This window comes from Rhincodon typus, chromosome 8, assembly GCF_021869965.1.
Source record: "Rhincodon typus isolate 14 chromosome 8, sRhiTyp1.1, whole genome shotgun sequence".
Taxonomy (NCBI): domain Eukaryota; kingdom Metazoa; phylum Chordata; class Chondrichthyes; order Orectolobiformes; family Rhincodontidae; genus Rhincodon; species Rhincodon typus.
The window spans coordinates 93,667,584-93,690,194 of NC_063339.1; the positions used below are offsets into that span (position 1 = coordinate 93,667,584).

Sequence of the window (22,611 nt, forward strand, 5' to 3'; positions counted from 1 at the left end):
AAAGAGAGAGACAGGTGAGGACAGAGAGAGAGTGGGGAACAGGGAAAATGACAGAGGGGTAGGAAGAGAAATAGAGGGAAAGAGAGAGGCAGGGGGACTGAGGTGGACAGAGTGAGAGTGAGGAGGGACAGAGGGAGTGAGGGGGGTACAGATGGGGAGAGAGGCAATGAGAAGGAGACAGGAAGGGGTGGCAGAGGGAGAAAGAGGGAGAGACCGAGAGAGAGAGAAGAGTGAGGGAGAGAGAGGATAGAAAGAGAAGGGGCAGACAGAGAAGCTCAGAACAGAGAGAGATAGTGAGAGAGAGGAGCCAGGCGGGGAGGGGGGCACAAAGGGGAAAGAGAGTGGGACAGAAAGATGGGAGGGGCAGAGAGAGAGAACGGGTCGAAGTGAGAAAAGAGAGAGGTGGGACAGAGAGAGATGGCAGCAGGGAAGAAAGACGGTGTGGAGAGAGATTAGCAGAGGAAGAGAGTGAGAGATAGGGACAGGATGACAGGGGTTTACAGAGGGTGAGGGGGACAGATGGGCAGATGAGGGGGGAGAGAGGATGGGGTGATCGAGGAGGAGAGAGAGAAGGGCTGGTCAGAGGGGGACAGAGAGAAAGTGAGGGGGGACAGATGGAGAGAGAGTAAAGAGAGGGGACAAAGAGGAGAGGGAGAGGAACACGGGGAGTGAGAAGCAGGATACAGAACATAGAGAGAGAGGACAGAGAAAGATGGGGGACAGAGCGAGACAGAAAGTGATGGAGTGAGAGAGAGGGGGCAGAAGGGCAGAGAGGAGACAAAGAGGAAAGAGATAATAAGAGAGAGGGATAGGGACAGAGAGAAGGACAGAGGGAGGGTATAGAAGGAGAGACTGTGGCAGGAAGAGAGGGAGAGTGAAAGGGGGACGGGTGAGAGAAACAGAGAGCAGGTCAGAAGGGGTAAGAGAGTGGGGGCAGATGGGACGAGAGGGAGTGAGAAGGAGAGAGAGTGATCGATGGGGGGAAAGAAGGAGTGGCAGGAGAGAGCGAGAGAAGGGGACAGAAGCGGAGAAGAAGATGGTGCTCAGAGGCAAACAGAGGGAGAGAGATGGAGAGAGAAGGTAGAGTGAGGGGGACAGAGGGAGTGAGTGAGAGGGCACAGAGACAGAGAGAGAAAGAGGGAGAAATAGAGGGAGAGAGGGGGGACGGGACAGAGTGAATGACAGTGACACTGAGAGAGAAGGAAACAGAGGGGGAGAGAGAGGAAGTGTGAGAGAGAGGGACACGGAGAGAGAAGGAGACAGATGGGGGGAGCGAGAGAGAGGGACATGGACAGAAGGAGAGCGAGAGAGGAGGAGGAGAGGGGGAGAGGCCGAGGAGGCAGAGAGGAAAGATACAGAGTGGGATGAGGACAAAGAAAAAGTGGAGTGGAATGAGGAATAGAGAGAAGAGAGAGAGGGTGAGAGATGGACAGAGGGAGAGAAAGGGTATCAGAGGGGGAGAGAGTGAAGGACAGGGACAGAGGGAGAGTGGTGAGCGCAGTGTGGTGGAAGGAAAGAGCAAGAGGGGCGGAAAGAGGTATATTGTAACTGGGGAGTGATATTGCAAGGGTCAAAAGGAGAGGGAAAGGGATGAATTCTGCTGATGCCAGGTCGGGGTGGGTGATCCAGAGGTGAAAGCAAGGACAGAGTGACTTAAACACCACTCCTGAGCTTGGCCCCCGATTCCTCCCCTTCCCTGAGGACCAGGACCTGAGGCCGAATCTGTCTCTCTCCAGCTCAGCTTCTTCAACAAAAAGACACATGAAATATAGTATGCTCTGCTGCTTGGGATATTTACATGAATATTTTTATTATTTACAAATTGAAGTTACAGATATAGGAAGTGATCTGGCCCCTGGGTTGATAGAAACATTGAAAGGTGTCCCAGTAACCCCATGTGGGATAAAGTTGGACAAGCTAGCGACATAGTGACAGGCTGATTCATTGCTGAAAAATTGAACTGAAATGAGAAAATCCTGGATTGATTGATTGATTAGTTTGAGTAAAAGGATATTTCAAAACATTATTCAGCTGCTGTCTGAACTTAGTCTGGGTCACGGCATAAATCGCGGTGTTTGTGCAGCAACTGAGGAGCTGCAGCATGAAGCCCAATTCCTGCACAAAGCGATCTAGATACACAGAGTCATACCCAATAAACCACATCCGATACCATATAGTAAAAAACATTAATGTTGACCATAATAGGATGAAATTAGCTGAGATCACAAACAGTAAAATGATGGATTTTTTTCGATTTTGCATTTCAGTGTCACACTGAATGTTCCCATTAGTGTGAGCCCGGAGTCTCCTGCGGGCTCTGCTGGTTACTAAAATGTGTCTGATGGTGAAAACATTGAGCAGCAGAATCAGAAGAAATGGGAGAGCCGGGGTTAGAATGTGATGGAGGAACTCGATTGTGGTCCAGACACGGGAGTAAAGAACTTGTATTGTTACAAAACAAAACCAGGGGGAGTTCTCCAGCAAATACTGACTTGAGAGCATAAAATACCAGAAAATATTCTTTAAAAAACTCAGCGCAGTCACTGTTCCCAGAACCACAGCTGCCGTTTTCTCACTGCAATATTTACTTTTCAGCTTCTGGCAACAAATGGCCACAAATCGATCAAAGGTGAAAGTGACAGTGAACCAGACTGAACAGTCAGTGGCTGCATAAACGAGGATGGCCTCGATATTACACACGGGGATGGAATCTAGGAAATAAAACTGTTCCTTATAGATAATCGGAATGTGTCTCAATATCAGATCGAGGATAATGACCAGTAGATCCGCCACTGCCATGGCCGCCAAGTAAAGTCTGACACATGGAGACAATCCACAATCTTTATAGAGCAGGACGAAGATCGTCACCATGTTAACTGTGAGGAAGGTAAACAAACAAATTGTACATCAGCTTGGAGGCAAAGTAACCAGTTTGATTGAGGATGGAATGAGATTTTCAAATGTTTGACTGTTTTCAGAGATTTACTGAAATAAATGGAGCTGAAATAACAAATGGGAAGTTTTGAATTACGTACAAAAATGCGATGTAAAAGACAAGAAACACTCCCTCCCCAAACACACAGAAACTCATCCATAAGAACAGGTGGTTTCTAGAACATTCCTACACTCTCGATCACTCGACAGCAGGCACAGGTCACTTCTTCACAATTACTAGTACGGAGGGTGAAAACGTTGCCGTCTTGAAACATTTTCTGCCAGTTCCTTGACGACAAATGGAGGTTGGAAATTTCTGTCTTTATTCTAAATGGTGTTTGATCCTCTTCTGTGAAGAAATGTAAACGTAGGGAAAACATATTCACCCCTTTAACTGCTTGAGGTAAATTAGAATCAGTGTGTCCTCTTCCCTGGAATGGGATCGCTTCCCTTGGGATCTTATCTTTTGTTCAATTAACTCACGTCCAGCTGTTTACAAATAAGTTGTCATAGAGTGTTCTGGAGAAGGTCGGTAATAGAGTGTACTAGGGAATGTTAGTTATGGAAAGTCCTGAAGAATGTTGGTAATAGAATTTGCTGGGAAATATCAGTTATAGAATGTTCTGGAGAATTTCACTTCTAGAATTTTATGGATGGTGTCGTTAATAGAATGCTCCAGATAATATTCCAAACAATTCCCAGGATCAGAAAAAGGCCAGTTTGCCCCAATATGTGACTCATGAAGATGGGCAGAGTCGTTTGCTTTTCAAAACACATGGTCACTTGCTTCAAGTGTATCATGAGGCCATTCAGCCCTTCAAACCTGCTCCACCATTCAATAAGATCGTTGCTAATCTGATTGCGTCCTGAGCTCCATGTTACAAGAAATTCCCTCATTTAACCCCCTGGGCTTGTGTTACTGACCTGATGAAACTCGAGCATTTTTACACTGATTTTCTTCATTCAGATGTTCGGGAGCTATTTCCACAATGATGGACTCTTTAAACAATATATTCCATCAGATTTAAACTTTAATCTTATTTGAAGAGTATCTTACACATTACAATCAAAAATATGCATTCATTTTGTAAGCATCAAGATTCATTTACATTTCGGATATGTGGCTATTTCATTTGACTCACTTATTGCATTTAACCAAGGTTAGCATCTATTTCCTTGTCTCATTATAAAATAATTAAAATAAGTGGTCTTGAGTAGGGAATATGAGGAATTAGGAACAAAATTAAAGAACAGGACCTCAGGTGTTATAATCTCCGGTTATGACCCGAGCAACATGTAAATTGGCACAGAAAGGAGAAAGTTTGGGAAGTAAAAGTGTCACTACAGGAGTGATGCAGGAAAGAAGGGTCCCATTTCTTGGGGGACTGGCATCAGTATTGAGGCAGGAAGGAACTGAATCATTGAGATTGGCTCCATCTGAATCGATCTGTGAACAGGTTGCAAGTGGAAAAATTAAATAGTGTGGTCACAAGGACTGGAAACGAGTTGAAGGGAGAGGGCTCATGAGAGGTTATGATAGTTTCCAGAACAAGTAATAGGAGTGAGTGAGTATGGATCAAGTCAGTAATCTAATTTCAGGCACAGAACATAAGGGAAAAGCATGAAAAGGGTGACAATTAACGCAGTAATGAGTGTGTTGTACTTAAGTGCATGCAGCACATGGAACAAGGTAAAGGAGCTTGAAACTCAGATTGAGTTTTGCGATTACAGTGAAGTGAGCATCACAGAGATGTGACTGCAAAAGTACCAGGGCTTGGAAATAAATATCCTTGGATATATCTCCTATTGAAAGGACAAGCAGATAGGTAGAACGGGCAAGGAAATCTTGTTAGTATTAGCAGGAAGTGAAATATGGCCAGAAGGCGTAGAATTCATGTGGGAAGAGATGAGGAAACGCAAAGAAAGAAAAAGTCCCTGTGGGAGCTATATGCAAGCCTCCCAGCAGTAGTCAGGAAGTGAGACAGAAAATAAACCAGGAGGTAGAAATGCCATGAAAGAAAGACACTTTTACAATAATCAGAGGTGGTTTCAATTTTCAGGTGAACTGGGAAAATTAGATTAGTAGCAGATCTCAAGATAAGGAATTTGTGCATTTTTCGGACCAAATAATGCTAGACCCCACTGGGGAATAGGTAATTCTGGATTTGGTGATGTATAATTATTCAGTTTTGATGAGAGAGCTGAAAGTGAAGGAGCCTTTGGGGACAGTGACTTCAATATGATCAATATCATCCTGCAGTTTGAGAAGGAAAAGCTGGAATCAGATGTAATAATACTGTTGATTAAAAGGAGCTACAAAGCTATGATAGACGAGCTGACCAGAGATGATGGGAAGGAGAAACAAGCAGGAAAGGCGGAGAAGTAGCAATGGCTGATTCTGAGGGTAATTCAGGGGGCACAGCAAAAATTCATTCCAAGGAATAAGATACGTACTGAGGGGAGAGAGAGGGAAGAGAGGAACATGACTAATGTAACACCCTGTTTAAGGTGGATCGAAGACAGAAGATGGGAAATTATAGGCTGGTTAGGCTGACCTCGGAAGATGGTTAAATTTTTTTGTCCATTATTAAGAACGAGATTGTGAAGTCTTTGGAAGTGCATGGTAAACTAGGGCCAAGTCAACACCACTTCGTCAAGTAGAATTAATGCCTGATAATTTTGTTAAAATTCTTTGAAGAGGCAACGGACAAGTTAGTTAAAGGGGAGCCAGTGGATGTGGTCGACTTGGATTTGTAGGAGGCTTTGATAAGGTACCACATAAGAGGCTGCCAAATAACGTAACTGCCCATGGTTTTAGGGGCAAGATATTGACATGCACAAAGGGTTGGCTGACTGGCATGTGGTCGAGATTAGGGGTAAAGCAGTCTTTTTCAAGATGGCAGCCGGTGACTAGCAGAGTTCCACGAGGGTAAGTGTTGAGACCACAACTGTTCACGTTGTATAGAATCGATCTGAATGAAGGAACTGAGGTCATTGTTGCTATGCTTGCAGATAGCACAAAGACAGGTGGAGGGAGGGACAGATAGAGTTGTGGAAGAAGGGAGGCAGCAGAAGGACAAATCACTGAAAGTGGCAGGAAACTTTAATAACATAATTAAGAAAACATACGAGGTGCTTTATTATTCAAGGCAGTAATTCTAATAGCGGTGAGATCATGTGGGCTGTTCAGATCTTTGGTTTAGGCCACAGCTGGAGTAGTGTGTGCAGTTCTGGCCATTGCACTATAGGAAGGACGCGATTGTACTGGCCTGGGTGCAGAGGACGTTGCCTGGGATAAGACCACAAGACAAAGGAACAGAAGTAGACCATTCATCCCATCGAGTCTGCTCTACCATTCATTGCTGATCTGATAAGCCCCTTTCCTTCCTTTCACATTTGATTCACTTGTTGATTAAAAATCTGTCCATCTCAGCCTTGAATATACTTAATGACCCAGCTTCAACAGCCCGCTGTGGTGTGGAATTCCACAGAATCACTGAAGGTAAATGTAGTGACTTGAATGAGGTAAGCTACGTAGACCTCAGAATATGAGTTCGCTGATTGAAGATGTTAATGTGAGTCAATCAGGGAGCCCTGGCTTGCAGGTATAAACAGGTGTGTCAGAGGTTCTGTTCATTCTGAGAGCTGGCTCTGAGGCAGCTGGATCAGTGTCAAGGGCTCTCCACGGCAAATAAAGGATGTCTTGGTGACGAGATACCAGCCTCAGTTGAGTTATTTCAATAAAGTTATCATAGACCTGCTGAGCCGTAGGGCTATTCTCTCATTGGAAAGAGAGGTGGTGGTATAAAATGAGCGTCACCACACCTCAGCTAAGGTGAGAGGTTGAGACGTAGATTCCTCCGTGGGAATCTCAGCCAGTAAGAGAATTGAAGCCATACTGTTAGCATGCCTCTGCATTACAAACCATCTATCCAAGTAACTGAGCTCACCTATCTTCAAACGGGTTCACCACCCTCTGACATGCTGCCTCTTCTTTGTCTTAAATGTACGTCTCCTTATTCTGAGATTCGTTTGTCTGCTCTCAGACTCTCCTACAAGGGGAAACAACCTCTTCACACTTAACCTGTCAAGTCACCTAACAACACTGAACATTTCAATAAAGTCATTGGACAGCAGTTTTGACCGGCATCAATTGTGAGGCTGGGATGTAATGCATTCACCGTCAGTTTGTCAGCTTCTTTTTCTAAAGGGAAACATCTTCTTGTCAAAACAACGGGAAAATGGATCAGTTCTCTTCTTGGAAACAAAATTCCAAAGTATGGGAAAGCAGGAGTAATACTGGTCCACGTACAGGTCACAGGATAAAGAAAATCTACTGACAAAGTCCTGAAGTCACACAATGATGTCAGATCAAAAAAGAAATGTTTTCTCCACTCCTATTTGCGACCTCTCCATCCCCACTCCACACTGAATCTAAATTGTTCTGATCACATATCCTTAAAGTCATTCCTTACCTTCTGAGGATACATGACACAGATTGTTACATCACAGGAGGTGGCTATTCCTTCCATTGTTTCTCTGCTGTCTCTTAATAAGCAATGCACCTGCTGTCACTCCCAATAATCCTGCCCGTTCTTCCTTTTCAGACAATAATTCATGCTTGTTGAACTGAATCTATTTCCATTGCACTCATTGGCAAAGTATTCCAGATCCTACCTGCTCGCTGAAGGATAACATTTCTTCTCGTGTCGCCAATGATTCTTTTGCCAATTACTCTAAATCTGTAGCCTTTGGTTCTCGATTCTTCCATCAATTGACAACCGTTTCCCTCGACCTGCGTTGCCCAGGCTTCACAGGATTTTGAGCACCTTCATCAAGTCTCCCCTCAACGTTCACTGCTCCGAGAAATGCAGCCTTAACTTCTGCAATCTATCAATAACACTGAAGTTATAATAAATGCACAGCTGACTGCATATGGGAAATGAATGAGGAGGGGAATGCTCTGATTTGTATTCCCCCATCTTACTCCACAGCAGGCTGTCACTCGCTTCAAATGGTCAGACCAGACTGGGAGCACTGTGCATAGGTCTGATCTGTGGATTGCAAACAAGGATATTGCACAGATTGCAAGGAAGATCTGAAAGGATGATACTAAAAACTGAGGTGTTCTAACTTTTCACAAATGATTGAACAGTTGAGGCACATTCCTCCAGAAAAGAGAAATCTGAAAAGTAAATGAATATGTACTTTAAAATTAACAAGGGAATTGACTTGGCAGATGTAGAGAAGATGATTTTTCACTTGTGACAGGAGTAGGGGTTAGCAATAAATTGCAGTCATCAGTAAAAACAACGAGGGAATCACAAGAAATGACTTTACACATACGGCAGGCGGAAAGTGGAGCTTGCTTCTGCATGGAGCAGGGGAGGCAGATTTCACAGGTATGTAGCCAGTATCAATCAATGGACCGAATAGCCTTCCTTTTGCTGTAATGACGATATGCATTTGACAGGGAAGCTTTGCAAGTGCCTGAAGGATGAAAAAAGGATATGTTGATAGCTTTAAATGAAGTTGGTGGGAGGAGGAGCTGGTGGAACATAAACAGCAGCACAGACCAAGGGGAAACATAATGGCTCATCTTCGTTCTGTACATCCCATGGAGCAAGCCTACAACATAGTATGTGAGGCACAAACGTAGCCAACTCAGTGATTACTGCACAGGTATTGGATAGAACAGCAGCAGACTTGTCTGGCAGTCAAGCACAAATCACTTCTCATTAAACAATCAACAAAGTTAGTAATGTGATTGTTTAGTGAGTCAGCATGTTCAGGATTGAATAGTGTGTGACTACAAAGCTCAGGAGAGACAACGGTTGAGGAACCCTTATGTCTTAGATTGAAAATTTCAATGACTTACCACGAACAACAATGACTTGCAATTGCATAAAGCCTTCAACATAGTAAAACATCACAAAGCGCTTCACATAGCGACTTCTGGCATAGTTTGACACAGCTCGAGGAGGAGATGGGTGATAAAAAAGAACTTGGGCCAAAGGTGGATGAGGCCTTGCATTAACAGGAGGAGACAATTCAGCCTTTCAGTTCTACACCACCATTCAATGAGATCAAGGCTGATCTATCTCAAACCTCAGCTTCTCTTTTGTGTCAGCTCTTCATTGTTAACCATTCGCTGGTATTTCAAAATGCCATCCATCTCCTCTTTAAATACTTTCAGTGACTCAGCCTCCACAACTCTCAGGGATAGGGAATTCCACACATTCATTAATGTCAGAGAGAACAAGTATCTTCACATTTTAGTTAAAATGTTAGCAGCCACTAATTGAAAACTAAGTCTGCTAGAAGTAGACTCAAATATTATTGGAAACATTTCAAGATCTAACCATCAAGCCACCTCTGAATCATGACTTTGAATAAGATCACCCATCATTATTCCAAACTTCAATGCATAAAGATCTAACCTGTAACTCTTGAAGAGGTGAAACCTTTATCTCAGGAATCAATCTCGTGAATCTCTATTAAACTGTCTCCAATGCTGGTGCATCCTCTCTTAAGTATGGGATTAAAACTGTACACTGTGCTCCAGGTGCAATCTCACCAACGCCATGACATTTATAACAAGACTTCCCTTTTAAATAAAATTTTCCAACCCCTTCACTACAAAGGTCAAAATTCCATTTGCTATTGTAATTACTTGCTGCACTGTTATGCTGAAATTTTGACTTTCATGCACAAAACTACTGACATGCCTTTGTGAAACCCCTAAACTCTCAGCTCCCATCTCACGCAATAACCATTTATTTGACATTTTAATGAATATCTCCTGGAAATCCAAATTCACAGGATCCACTGGTTCTCCATAATCAGCTCCGCTTGTCTGATCCTCAAAAAAACCAAGCAAATTTTTCAAAGTTAATTTCAATTTCACAATATCTTCGTGAAACTGCTTGATATTTGGGTTTTATTATGTTTCTTGTCATTTCCTCCTTATTAATGGACTTAAGCTTTTTCCTAACAGAGGATATCAAGCCCACTGGCCTTCATTTTCCTGCTTCCTGTCTCCCTCCCTTCTTGAACAGGGCTATCACTTCAGCAGATTTCCAATTGTCTGGAAAACTCCTTGAATCCAGAGAGCTCTGGAATATTGCAACCAAGGCCTCCACTACCTCTGCAGCCATTTCACCCACAGATACAGGCCATAACATGATCTATTGTGCCTCAGTCCCATTGTTTTGTTCAAAACGTTGTCGTTCGTAAAAAAGAGACTGCTACAAGATATTTCCTTCCATTAGTACATTACTTGTACGCCTTTGGAATATTTATATTGTCGACTTGAGGTATTCTCACTGTCTGTCTTTAAATGTACAGAGAAACTTTTTTTTAATATTTCTTGTCAATTTACATTCATAATCAATTTTCTTCCTCACGATTGGCTTTTTAGCCAATCGCTGCTCGCTCCTAAAAATATTCCAATCCTCTGACCTGCCATTAGTTTTCATCACGGATCCTGCCTTAGTTTTCGATTCGATCCTTTCATCGACCACCTTTGTTAATCAGAGGTGGTCATCTTCTCATCGAGTTCCTCATTTGAGCAGAATAAAAAAAATTCTAAGCATCCTGAAATATTAGCTTGAATGTTTGTCGTCATTCATACACTGATCTTCCCCTTCATCTATATTTGTCTTCTGCTTCAATCAACAAGTCAGTCAAAGTCCCTGAGCTGCTGGTTAGACACCTGGTTCTGTACAATGCTTCAAGGGGATTCCTCGTCACATAATAAACTGACAGCGCCTAACACAGATGTTCAAAGGACAAATAAGAACAAGTTTCAAAGGCGTGAGTAAAAGCTGCCAAAACACACTGTTCCTGTTCCTCCTCTTTATGATTGTCTGGCTTTTATTGACCGTCCTTTTTTGGTTCCTGAATTTATCTGAATCCATTGGCTTCCCACAATATGTATCATTTTTCTAAGCTATTTCCTTTGATCTAATCCAATTTTAACTCTTTGTTAACCATCATTGAGTCACCTTTCCATTTTGTTGCCTATACCTTGTAGGACTAAGTGTATATTGTACACTTTACAGTGTTTCGAAAATAGCAGACACTGCCCGTCTTCTGCTAAATCCTTTTCGTGTACTTTTTCAATTCGCTGAAGCGAACTTGCCTCTCATAACTTCATGGCTTGCATGACTCAAGTTTATAACCACAATATTAAAAAATGCATTCAAGCATCATGTAAAATTCAATATGCTATGATTGCTGTTTCCCAAAGCTCCTTTATATCAAGGTTTTCAATTAGCATTTCTTATTGTACAACACTAATTCCAAAATAGCCTGATATAGAGCTTGATGCTCAACATACTGTTAAAGCAAACCATCTCATATACACACATGGAATCTTTTTTTTTTCTCTCAGCATTAACATTCGCTTGGGTTAATGCAGTTTCGATGCAACTTGAATTCTTCCATTATTGCTACAGTGCCCACAAAATTGTACATCTAATTTCCTGTTTTATAATATGCCCAACATTTTTATTGTAGTTTTGACTTTGATATATAACTCCAATCAATATTTGCTTCTCCTTGCTGTTTCTGAGCTCCATCTTATCAGATTCTGTGGAATCTGAGCGACGTGGCCTCTGTGGAGATTAATGGAAGATTTATCTGAGATACTTGGCAATGTCTTGTCCGACATTGCGATCATCTCACTACATCTTATCTGTTCTTCTCAAGCGTCATTGTGACATTTTCACCAGACCTCCCACTATGCAGGTGGAGTAGAGAAGGACAATGATCTTTTAAGAATGCTATGAATTCCTCTAGACAGCCGAGACTGCTTTAATCTGTTTGGAAACATTAGAGTAGGCTGGCAAAGTGCTGCTGCTGGAGTATCAGAACTTAGTGCGATTACATCTGTGTACAGATTTAGTCCGCTCACCAAAGAATTGTTGCACTGGAAGCAACACAGAGATAGTTCATTCAACTGATTGCTGCAAGGAATGTGTTAACTTATGAGGACAAGACAAGACAAGGTTGATCCAAAACCCATCGGAGTTTACAAGCATGATAGATGATCTTATTTTAATGCATAAGATCTTAAGGCGTCAACACCAGAAGCCATTTACACATCAAATGGAAGAATCAATTCCGCCTCTCGGGTTATTCTTTGACCCTGTTACACAAGAACAGGACAAGGCTATTCAGACCCTAGAACTTGCTATTCAGTTTCAATGTGGCTAATCAGCCCCTTGAGCCTATAGAATTTGTCCCAGAGTAGGCCATGCAGCACCAGTATCCTGTTATAGAGCAACAGGATGAGTCCACTCAGTCTGCTCAATTCTGAAACACAAGAACTGGAGGATGCCACAAAGTGATTGGAAATTGTCGCACTGGGATAAAATGAGGCTATCCCGCCCATTAAGCCTATTGTACAAGAACAGGAGAAGGCCATGAAACCACTTGAGACTTTTTTTATGGGAAAGGAGAAGGTAATTTAGCCATGTGTCTGTTGTAGGGGAACAGGAGGACACCAGTCACTTCCTCTATCCCACTTCAGAGATGTAGGAGGAGATCGTTCAGTATCTCTAGCCTGTTAAGAAGAACACAAGGAAACCTTTCAGTCCCTCCAATGTTACATCGCAGCAAGAAGATTCCACAAGTCCTCAAGCCTCTCAGAAAGTAACAGGAAGAGGACATTCAGACTTTGACTGAATTGCTCAGGAACAGGTGCAGGACATTCAAGCCAGTGAGTCTACAATGTAGAAACACCAAGAAGACATTTCAGACCATTGAGTTTGTAAACTAGGAACAGAGTGAGTCCATTCAGCCTCTTGAACAGCAATTGGAACAGGTCTTTTTAAGCCTTGTGCCCATTACCCAGAATTTAAAAATGAACATAGACGTTATAGAAAGGGAAACACTTAGAAAATCAGCGCCACTGGGGAATAAAAAGTAGTTACAAAACTATTGAAATTTAAAGCAAATTGTAAGAATCTATTATTAAGGAATTAATTACAAGACATTTGCAAAGTCAAACCACAATCCATCAGAGTCAGGATGCCTTTATAAAGGATAAATGATTTGAATTATTTGCCTGAGTCCTTTAAAATGTATCAGCAAAGTCAATAATGGGGATCCTGGAAATGTAATATATCTGGACATAAAAGAGGCATTCAATGATGTGCCACCCAAAAGATTAGTCCATAAGATTAGATAACATGGGGTTAGGAGTAATTTATGAGCTTGAATAATGGATTGGTGAAGCAAAAAATGCAGAGAGACTAGAGAAATGGCTCGTCTTCTGGATGGCAAAATGCAACTTATGTGTTGCCATAGAGTTCTGTCCTCAGGCCCCAACTCTTTGCAATCTATCTTATTACCTGGATAAGTGGTAGAAAATACTACAACCAAATATTCATACGACACTAAAATAGTTGGAAAAGTACTTTGCAATGCAGATGTAAGAATTTTCCAGATGTATATGGATACACTAGCTGAAGGAACTAACATTTGTCAGACGAAATTTATTGTGGATAAGTGTAAGTTTACCATTTTTGTCAGAAGAATAGAAAGACAACTTTTTATCTTAATGGAGAGAATCTTCAGTGTACCTGTACTTAAGTGCAGAGGGCTTCGTGTGTCTTCCTGCATATCGCAGAAAACCAGTATCAGGTACAGCAGGTAATGAGAAACACAAGTGCAATTTTGGCATTAATTTCAAAATAAAAGTATAGAAGTAGAGAAGAGATGTACTGCAACTATGCAAGGCATTAGTGAGACCACAACTGGAGTACTGTGTACAGTTTTAGTGCCCTTGCTGAAGGAGGGATGTAACTGTATCGGGTAAAGTTCAGAAGAGATTCACTAGATTGATTCCGGAGATGAGGAATTTGTCTCATGGAAGAGTTTGGGCAGTTCAGGCCTATACTCTCTTGAGTTTAGAAGAATTAGCAGAGATCTCATTGATGTATGTAAGATGCTAAAGGTGATTGATAATGTAGATGTGGAGTGGATATTTCCTCATTTGGGCCAATCTTGACCAAAAAAAATATAGTTTTAGGATAAAGCGGAGTAGATTTTAAAAAGGGGTGAAGAGAACTTAATTCTCTCAAATAGTTATAAATCTGTGGCGTTCACTACACCAAACTGCAGTGGATGTAGTGAGATTGAGTAAATGTAGGGTTATGGACAGCGAACAGGGAAGTAAAATTGAGGCTGCAATAACATCAGCCATGATCATATCAAATTGCAGAGCATGCTCAATGACCTGTATTGTCCAGTGATGCTCCTTGTTTGTATGCCTTGATGCAACTTTAAGCCCATTGAATGTGCTAGATAGGATTGGGCGAGGACTGGTTATCAAACAGGAAGCAGACATTCGGGATTAAACAGTATTGATCAGTTTGACAAAATCTAACCAGTGCAGTCACAACTATTTACAATCTATAACAATGATTTGGAGGAGTGGAACAAGTGTACTGTAACTAAGTTTGGGAATGACACTTAGATAAGCAGAAAATTAAATTAGCAGGTGAAGGTGGAGAGTCTGAAAATGGATATAAACAGGTTAAATCAATGGATTATAGTTTGGCAACTGGAATACAATATGACTGAATGTGAACCTGTCAATTCTTTTCAGGAAGAACCGCTTCAGACATAAATGCAGTTTTGCAACATCTGTTCTCCGATGACTCGAGTGGTTCCAGTGCTTTCTGTACACATAGGATATTTTGACGTGGTTGTTTGTCAGTAATGTGTTGTGAGGGGTAGGGTCTTTTTAACCGTGTATCAAGGGGGTGGGCTTTAACCGAGAGGCCATTCTTTCTTTCTATGTGAAGACCCGAAGACGATGGGACCGGCTGCCTGCTTCTGAATGAAGAGGCTGTAGTTGCTGCCAGGGCAGTGGGTATTCATGATGTACTCTGCACAGTGACATTCCAACATTAATGGAGTAAGTGTTCCTTCAGTTTCTCTACCTTGCCTCATTGACAAGGGGACCCCGCAGAGCCATACACACCATTGGGCATCCCGCTACACTGGGAAAACAAAGAGACACCTGATACCTCCCTGCTGAGGGACAAAATATTGTGTTCACCTCATTCAGCCAATATATCCTCTGTCACCGAATGGTGACATTGATGCCGACATATTGGGAAATGATGTATATGTCACCCATTTCTGCCTGAAAAGTTTCGGATCATAGAAGCTGAATGAAACTGTGATTCTGACAGTCACTGGCAGCACTGTCTTCAATCTGGTGTGAAGCTGCAGGTCGTTTTGAAGGAGGTGACACCGTTCTATGACCAGCTCCTTGCACAATCAGGGACGCCTCACATTCAGCTCCTGGGTTAAGTTTAGGTCGGGAAGCTTTTCCTGAAAAACCAGGGAGGATATGGCGGATCCCTTTCCCCACATAAACTCACTGCGTGGTTTCAGAGCTTCCTCTCTCTGCAACCTCTGCTCTATTTGTTGATCATGTTGCAGACCCTGATGCTGTATCTACAGTCCCCATGTTCCGTCCAGAGTCGGGTCACCAAAACCTCAGGTCTTCCTGAATGTATGAAGCAGCTCACAGCACAACTTCCAGAAAAGCATCCCCAACAACTCTACTAAATTTACAAGAATAGGAATCAGTCAGAAGCCCCTGAGCTACAAGTTAGGGCCCCTAATCTTTACCACAATACTCGAGGGGATTCTTCGTGTTACTGACTGCATGATCAGCTGAGAACAATGAATGCAGGTGTTCAGTAGACAGGCACAGACCAAGTTTCAATGATGAGTGTCAAAACTGCTTAAACTGCCTGTCCAATATTGAGCTCGTGACACACTGGGAAATGAACAACAGCCCGACATACACCATTTCATTGTTTCTGACCTTTACACTACCGACACATGATATATTAGAGAGTCAAAAACCCAGGCCAGGGAAAGGGGCAGAGGGCCAGAATATATGCATTGAAGATAGAAACATACAATTAATTAACTGAGAACATGTTGTGGAAATATGGGGAAGAAGATAGAGGAGTGGGATTAACTGGAGCAGTGAGACCTTGGAAGGTCCAATCTCAAGAATGAAGAAATTGAATAAAGGCATTGTCAGATCAGTTGAAGTGGTTCCTACATCAAATTCTGAATATAACTCACAGAACCAGCGCAGACTCCAGAAACTGGGGCAAGAAAGCAGCCCAGCATGGAGAGCTGTGCAGAGTACGCTAGTGTATTGCTCAGTTCACTGGACTATCCTCCCAGGATATTCTTGCACTAGATAACTGCACTGCCTGGGGAAATTTTCAGCTCATACAGTGAGTGACAGTAAATGGGACTTTCTCAAACTTATGCCTCGATGTCTCCATTACACCAATTCAAGGCAAGGTGTGTATGTGTGTGTGTGTGTGTGTGTGTGTATGTGTGTGTGTGTGTGTGTGTGTGTGTGTGTGCGCGTGTGTGTGTATGTGTGTGTGTGAGTGAGAGAGAGAGACGGGCTGTGGGGAGGGTTGTTGTTAGATGTGAAAATCATTGTTTGAGAGAGACCACACATGGAGGAAATCATGTTAAATATGAAAAACTGGCACGGGTTTGATTGATTTACAAAGAGTCTGAGGGATGTTTCATGAAGAGATGTGATGACGTGCTTGAGAATATTAGAATAAAGGCATTGTGCAGACCCATGAACAATATAGATCAGTGCACACAGGAATGACAGATGGATGGGGTTTTTGTGTGAGTTCAGATACAAGCCATGGAGTATCGCCTAAGATTCATTTATGCAGTTTGAAGCTGGGAGTTTCAGCAGCAGATAATTGGTATCATTAAGATTCAAATAGCAGATGGGATGAGTCAGTACAATATATTCTGGAAGTATTAATAATTAAAATTAAAATTAAGAATGGACAGGGTATACTGTCAGAAATCAACTCATGGCCAAAGGGATGACCACAGTTATGAATGGTCTGTTTCAGTCTCAGATATTGGCCAGGGATGGGATGCAGTCAGAGGGAGGAAATGGAGTTTGTAACCAGAATAGGAAACAGTGATCTCCATGCTCCCAATATTTAAGTACCAAGGACAGTGATGCGATGAATTGTGGTTCACAGATGAAACTGAGTGGGTCAACAGAGAGAGACCTACGAGGGACACTGCCGGAAGCAAAGAGCGAGAGCGTGAATGAACAAGCTCACTGATGCAGTTAATAGCGGTTTGTCGAGTTAATATCAGGATTCAGACTCTTAACAGGAAAAATAACAGTGGCAAGGAGTATTGATCAAATTAGAAGATGGTAATGCAGTTACACAATGTTTGTAGAAATGATAACTGGAGAGTAAGACTTACCAGGGACACCAACGATAGCCAGGATAGGGTAATAAAAATATTGAATAATGTAAAGTGCATATAGGATTCGCAGCGATAATGACCATCGATCATAATATGTAGCAAGAAACCAAACATCCTCGGATAAACTCCTGTCCATTGTTGTAACATTCCAGTCTGACGTTGTTAGATTCTGATCCATTGTTGGAGCTTTCCAGTTTATGGTTCTCAGATTCTGGTGTCTCCTACCCCGCTGTCTGGAGCTGAAGATCCCTGTTAATGCTGTAGGTGATGCTCCCACTCATATTATGGCATAACACACTGATGGGAGCCCATTTATTATTTATAAATGGAAACCTTCCACTGGGATAATTAGAATCGATTGAGACTGACTTTAATCACAGTTCCTGAACAAACAGGTTCAGTTAACCCACTCCTTACATCATTCTTCATATCACGGTGAAAGGAAACATTTACTCCGTCTTCATAAGATGCCTCGTGAGGAAATTTGCAGAGATCACAAACCAGGGTAACAATATTCATTGTTCATTGACTTTTTGTAATTCTGCCCCTATTGTTAGGTGCCCAATTATCAGATACTTTCTTAACATTGAGACACCATTTAAAGATTTAAGACTGATGCTCAGGAACAGGAGGAAGTCCCCATGTGCCTGTTATAGAGGGATAAGAGGAGTCCATTCAGCCCACACTAACCTATTACCACTTTCAGAGGTGGAAAGCTGGAATATTGGTATATTTTGCGAAGAGAATCATTTAAAACAGACAGAGATATTACTGCAGCTGTACTGCACTGTCTTGCTGAGAGGACACCTGAAGTACATTGTCTTGTTTATGTTTCTGCAACTGAGAAGAGAGGGCCCTCCAGCAGGTGCAGATTAATGGCTACTCATAACGTACAAGTTCCTGTGTCATTTAATGCCTCGAGCCTGTTACAGATGGACAGGAGGAAATCGTTCAGCCTCTCTCGAGTCAATTACACAAGAACAGGGGGAGGCCATTCAGCCTCTTTAGCCTGTAATGAGGTCTGGAGCTGAGTGGCCATGACGGAACCCAAACTAGCCGTCACTGAGCAGGTTATTTCTGAGGAGGTGCTGTTTGATAGCACTGTTGATGACACCTTCCATCACTTTACTGATGATTGAGAGTAGGCTGATGTGGTGGTATTTGGCCAGAATGGATTTGTCCTGCTTTTTAGGTACATGACATACTTGGGCAATTTTCCGCATTGTCAGGTAGACACCAGTGTTGTAACTGTACTGGAACAGCTTGGTTAGGGGAGTGGCAGGTTCTGGAGCACAAATCTTCAGTACTATTGCTGGAATGTAGTCAGGGCTGGTAGCCTTTGCAGTATTAGGGTGGCATGGTGGCTCAGTGGTTAGCACTGCTGCCCCGCAGTGCCAGGGACCTGGGTTTGAATGAACCCTTGGGTGACTGTTTGTGTGGAGTTTGTACATTCTCCCTGTGGATTTCCTCTGGGTGCTCCGGTTTCCTCCCACACTCCAAAGCTGTGCAGGCTAGGTGGATTGGCTATGCTAAATTGCCTGTAATGTTCAGGGGTGTGTAGATAAGGGGGATAGGTCTGGGTGGGATGCTCTTTGTGCCAGTGTGGACTTGATGGGCTGAATGGCCTATTCCCACATTGTAGGGATTCTATGATGATGTCTAGAGTCTCCAACCGTTTTGTGAGATCACATGGAGTGAATTGAATTGGCTGAAGACTAGCATCTGTAATGCTGGGTACCAGTAAAGGAGGCCGAGATGCATCATCCACTTGGCACTTCTGGCTGAAGTGAAGTGATAAACAGAAGAGTGCAGTTCTCGGAGTATGATCTGACCTCTGGGTTATGGGCCCAGTTCTCTCCCACTGTGACCCTCTGCTCGCATAAGTGAAATACAAATAAATAAATTACACAATCACAAGATCTGTTGAATTGAGTTCTGTTTAGTAAAATCTAAGAATAAAAAGACCGTGTGAAGAATTGTTTTCCAGATTGGGGGAGAGTGCACAGTGCTGTTCCCCGGGGTCAGTATTGGGACCACCTCTGTTCTGGACAGATATTAATGACACACACTTGCGTATAGAGCGGACAATTTCAAAATCCTAAATGAGGCAAAACTCACAAATGAATTAAACAATTCAGAAACCCTAGAGACTGGTATTTCCGCACCGTCCCCCCGCCAAAAAAATGGTCTGGTTACTTAACATCATTATCTGTCATTTTCCTGAGCCTGATGCTTCAAAAATCACTGGCATTTCACACGCCGATGTATGTACGTATTTTTGCAATCTTAATTGATCCCTTACTGTGTTACTTTCGTATATGTTAAGAGTTACAAAAAAAAACGGCCGGGAGTTAGTCTTTTCTGAGACTCAGATTCAAAACAACGTCGCTATAGCCACAACACAGAGACCTGACCACAATGCAAACACAACGACATTGCATAAGCCCCACATGAAGCAGCCAATGAATAACGTGTTAGAACATCACCAGACACACAACAGGAATATTCGCTAAACAGCAGGCTGAGATGAAAGAACTTACAGTTGCGAAAATCTTTGGAATTTGGGCCTCAGAGGTCATGACACATCGGCATTGAGTCTATGAAAGACTGAGATTCACAGCTTTCTACAGATTAAAACACATCAGGAGCCCAGGGAATAGTGCAGAGAAATGGCATTGCAGTAGGAGGTCCTTCATGATCTAATTGAACAGTGAGGTGGACTCGAGGGGCTGAGTGGCAGCATTACACCCCTTACATTCTAAACTGAAAACATTCTTTCTTAAATTCACTCAAAGAATGTATTTCATATTCAGGTCGAGCTGATATAACTTTGCTGGTGTACAGTTTCGGATATACTAACCCAATCTTTCTCCATCTGCCTTAAAAACATCACGGACTCCGTGGGATGCAATGAAGTTTTACGCTGATTTTGCCAGGATTGGATCAAATAGAGGAATGACTGGGTAGTCTGGGATTGTTCTCCTTGGAACAAACGAAGCTGAGGGGATATTTGTTAACATTTATAAACATTCAATATTCTTAGCAGCCTAGATAGGGTAGATATGGACAGGTGGTTTCCCCAAGTATGAGAGTCGATGAACAGCGGACATAATCTCAGAATAGGATATTGCCCATTTATTTCAGATATGAGGAGGAATTTCGATCGCTCAGGGGCAAGTAAATCTGTGGAATTCTTCCCCACAGACGGCTGTTGAGGCTATGTTGGTGGCATTTTCAAACTGAGCTGGACAAATATTTAATGAGTAAGACCGTCAAAGTTTATCCAGATAAGTCAGGAGAATGGAGTTGAAGATTATCAGATCAGCCATAACCTCATTGAATGGGCCGAATGGCCTGCTTCTGCTCCTGCATCATTTGTTCCATCGTTACATTTGATGGATGTGTTCAAAGTTGTAAGGTGATTGGATAAAGTGATAGAAAGGTCCATTCTTCTGAACAGACCGGTCAGTAACGAGACTCATAAGCTCACAAAAAACAAATGTGCTGCGACCGGGAGACAACAACTGGCACTCTATACACCACAGATATCCTGTTCGCTGGATATTTGCACAAACTGATTGATCAAGACAATTTGTGAACCTTATACAACCGGCAACACAGTGATAATGTAGGATGATGGATCACAGTATGATCCAAACACAACAGAAGGGGATGTAACATGAATGAAAGGTACATAAAGTATCTGTTTCATTTGTTCAGTTGGAGAAGTATTCTGCTGTTCCAGTTGCGATGGACTCTTCACTGGTTTAATAAAGAGTGTTTCAAATATTGATCACATCCTTGTGTCGGATTTAGTTTAAAATACTCATCAACAAGCCCATAGGTTAAACCTGTGCTTTGTCTCTCTCGTTATTTTTTCCCCTGTTTCTCTTTTATTCGATGTAAGTCCATAATAAGTAAAGTTGGAAGGAATGAAGGGTGGGGAAATCGTGTTCCTTACTGTTCTCCCAATTCAACAAAACCGAGGTGACAACTTCCAATTATTGATTTAGATTTATTGCAGTGCTGAATATTGTAGACTCTTCAGTCAGATAGACAAACAAGAATTGGATTCCAGCTCTGTTCTGTACAAAACAATTAAAGTGAATGGCAGCATACAACGACGAGAGTGGGATTCAAACCCACGCATACAAAGCACAACGGATTAGCAGTCCATCACCTTAACCACGCGGCCATCTCGTCACACATAGGAGCAACTTGACATGTTATCATAATTATCTCACTTCTCCAAACAGTTGAGTAAATTGCGCAGAGCAGCAGGTACTTCTCCCGGTCTCAGTGAAATGATAAACAGCAGAGTGCAGTTCTCAGAGTATGGTATGACCTCTGGAGTATGGGACTAGCGCGGTCTCAATGCTACACTTGCTCGCATAAGTGAAGCACAAATAAAGAAATTGCTCAGGGACAAGATCTGTTGGATCGAATTCTGAGAAGAATTGAAGCCGATGGAATGAAAAGCCCCGTGACAGCGGGATGTAACATTGTATGTGAGGAATTGCTTCCCAGAGTCGAGGAGAATGCACAGTGTTGTTCCCAGGATTTAGTATTGCGCCTTCTTGACTTCCGTACAGATATTAACGTCCCGCATGTGTATTCAGAGCGGCCAATTTCAAAATCCTAAATAGGCAAAACTGACAAATAAACTAAGCAACGCAGAACGCCACAGAAACTAACATCTTCCAAAGAAGTGTGTTTCGGCTAACATCACTCTTTGTCCATTTCCTGACCATGAAGCTTCAAGAATCATTGGTCGATGTTCATAAAAGCTGCTGTGGGCAAGACTTGATCTCGCAACCTCGGCATTTCACACATATGTCTCTGTGTGTCTTCTTGCAACATTAAATGATCCTTTAATATGTTACTTTAGCACCTGATAGGAGGAAAAGGTGGGATTAACAGTCACGGCCGTGACTCAAATTCGAGCCGAGATTGCTGCGGCCGCAACACAGAGTATTAACCACAATGCAATCATGGCGCCGCATATAGACCAGACGGAAGGTGAAAATAATTGCGCTGCCAGAGAGTATGCCAGGAGCAGCACCAGACGCACAATATGAACAATTGCTAAAAAGCAGATTGAGATGGGGAACACAGAATGGCAGGAATCTTTGCAATTCGTGGTCCGAGAGGTTATGAAGGCTCCGTGTTGAATCTGTACAAGGTTGAGATGAATAGATTTCTACAGATTAAAAACACCAAGAACTCATGGGATCTCATTGAACGGCGAGGTGTGCTCAAAGTTGGCAACTTATGTCCGTGGGATGAAAATCAGTTGATAGAATTGCTCCGAATTGAAGTGTTCACTGTATTGAGGAAGCTGAGGAAGATACAGGGTAAACTCATTCA

At 42.5% G+C, this 22,611-nt stretch overlaps 1 protein-coding gene and 1 non-coding gene across 2 annotated transcripts; both read right to left on the reverse strand.

Moving 5' to 3' along the window:
• Nucleotides 1-1,941: 1,941 nt before the first annotated feature.
• LOC125483824 (probable G-protein coupled receptor 139) lies at nucleotides 1,942-17,422 on the reverse strand. The gene is made up of 2 exons (XM_048600518.1): nucleotides 17,242-17,422; nucleotides 1,942-2,876 (listed from the first exon to the last, which is right to left on the reverse strand). Exons 1-2 carry the CDS (start codon nucleotides 17,420-17,422, stop codon nucleotides 1,942-1,944), a joined length of 1,116 nt encoding a protein of 371 aa, XP_048456475.1.
• A 3,943-nt stretch (nucleotides 17,423-21,365) lies between these two features.
• Nucleotides 21,366-21,447, reverse strand: trnas-gcu. Its single transcript has one exon. It is a non-coding gene; the product is annotated as a tRNA-Ser (tRNA).
• Between the last annotated feature and the right edge of the window lie 1,164 nt (nucleotides 21,448-22,611).

Excerpts from the sequence above, each read along its gene's own strand:
- LOC125483824 (XM_048600518.1), bottom strand. The coding sequence starts at position 17,422 with ATGGATCAGAATCTAACAACGTCAGACTGGAATGTTACAACAATGGAC. Across the intron at positions 2,877-17,241 it reads GGCTATCGTTGGTGTCCCTG|TTAACATGGTGACGATCTTC; the intron begins GTAAGTCTTACT and ends CCTTCCTCACAG.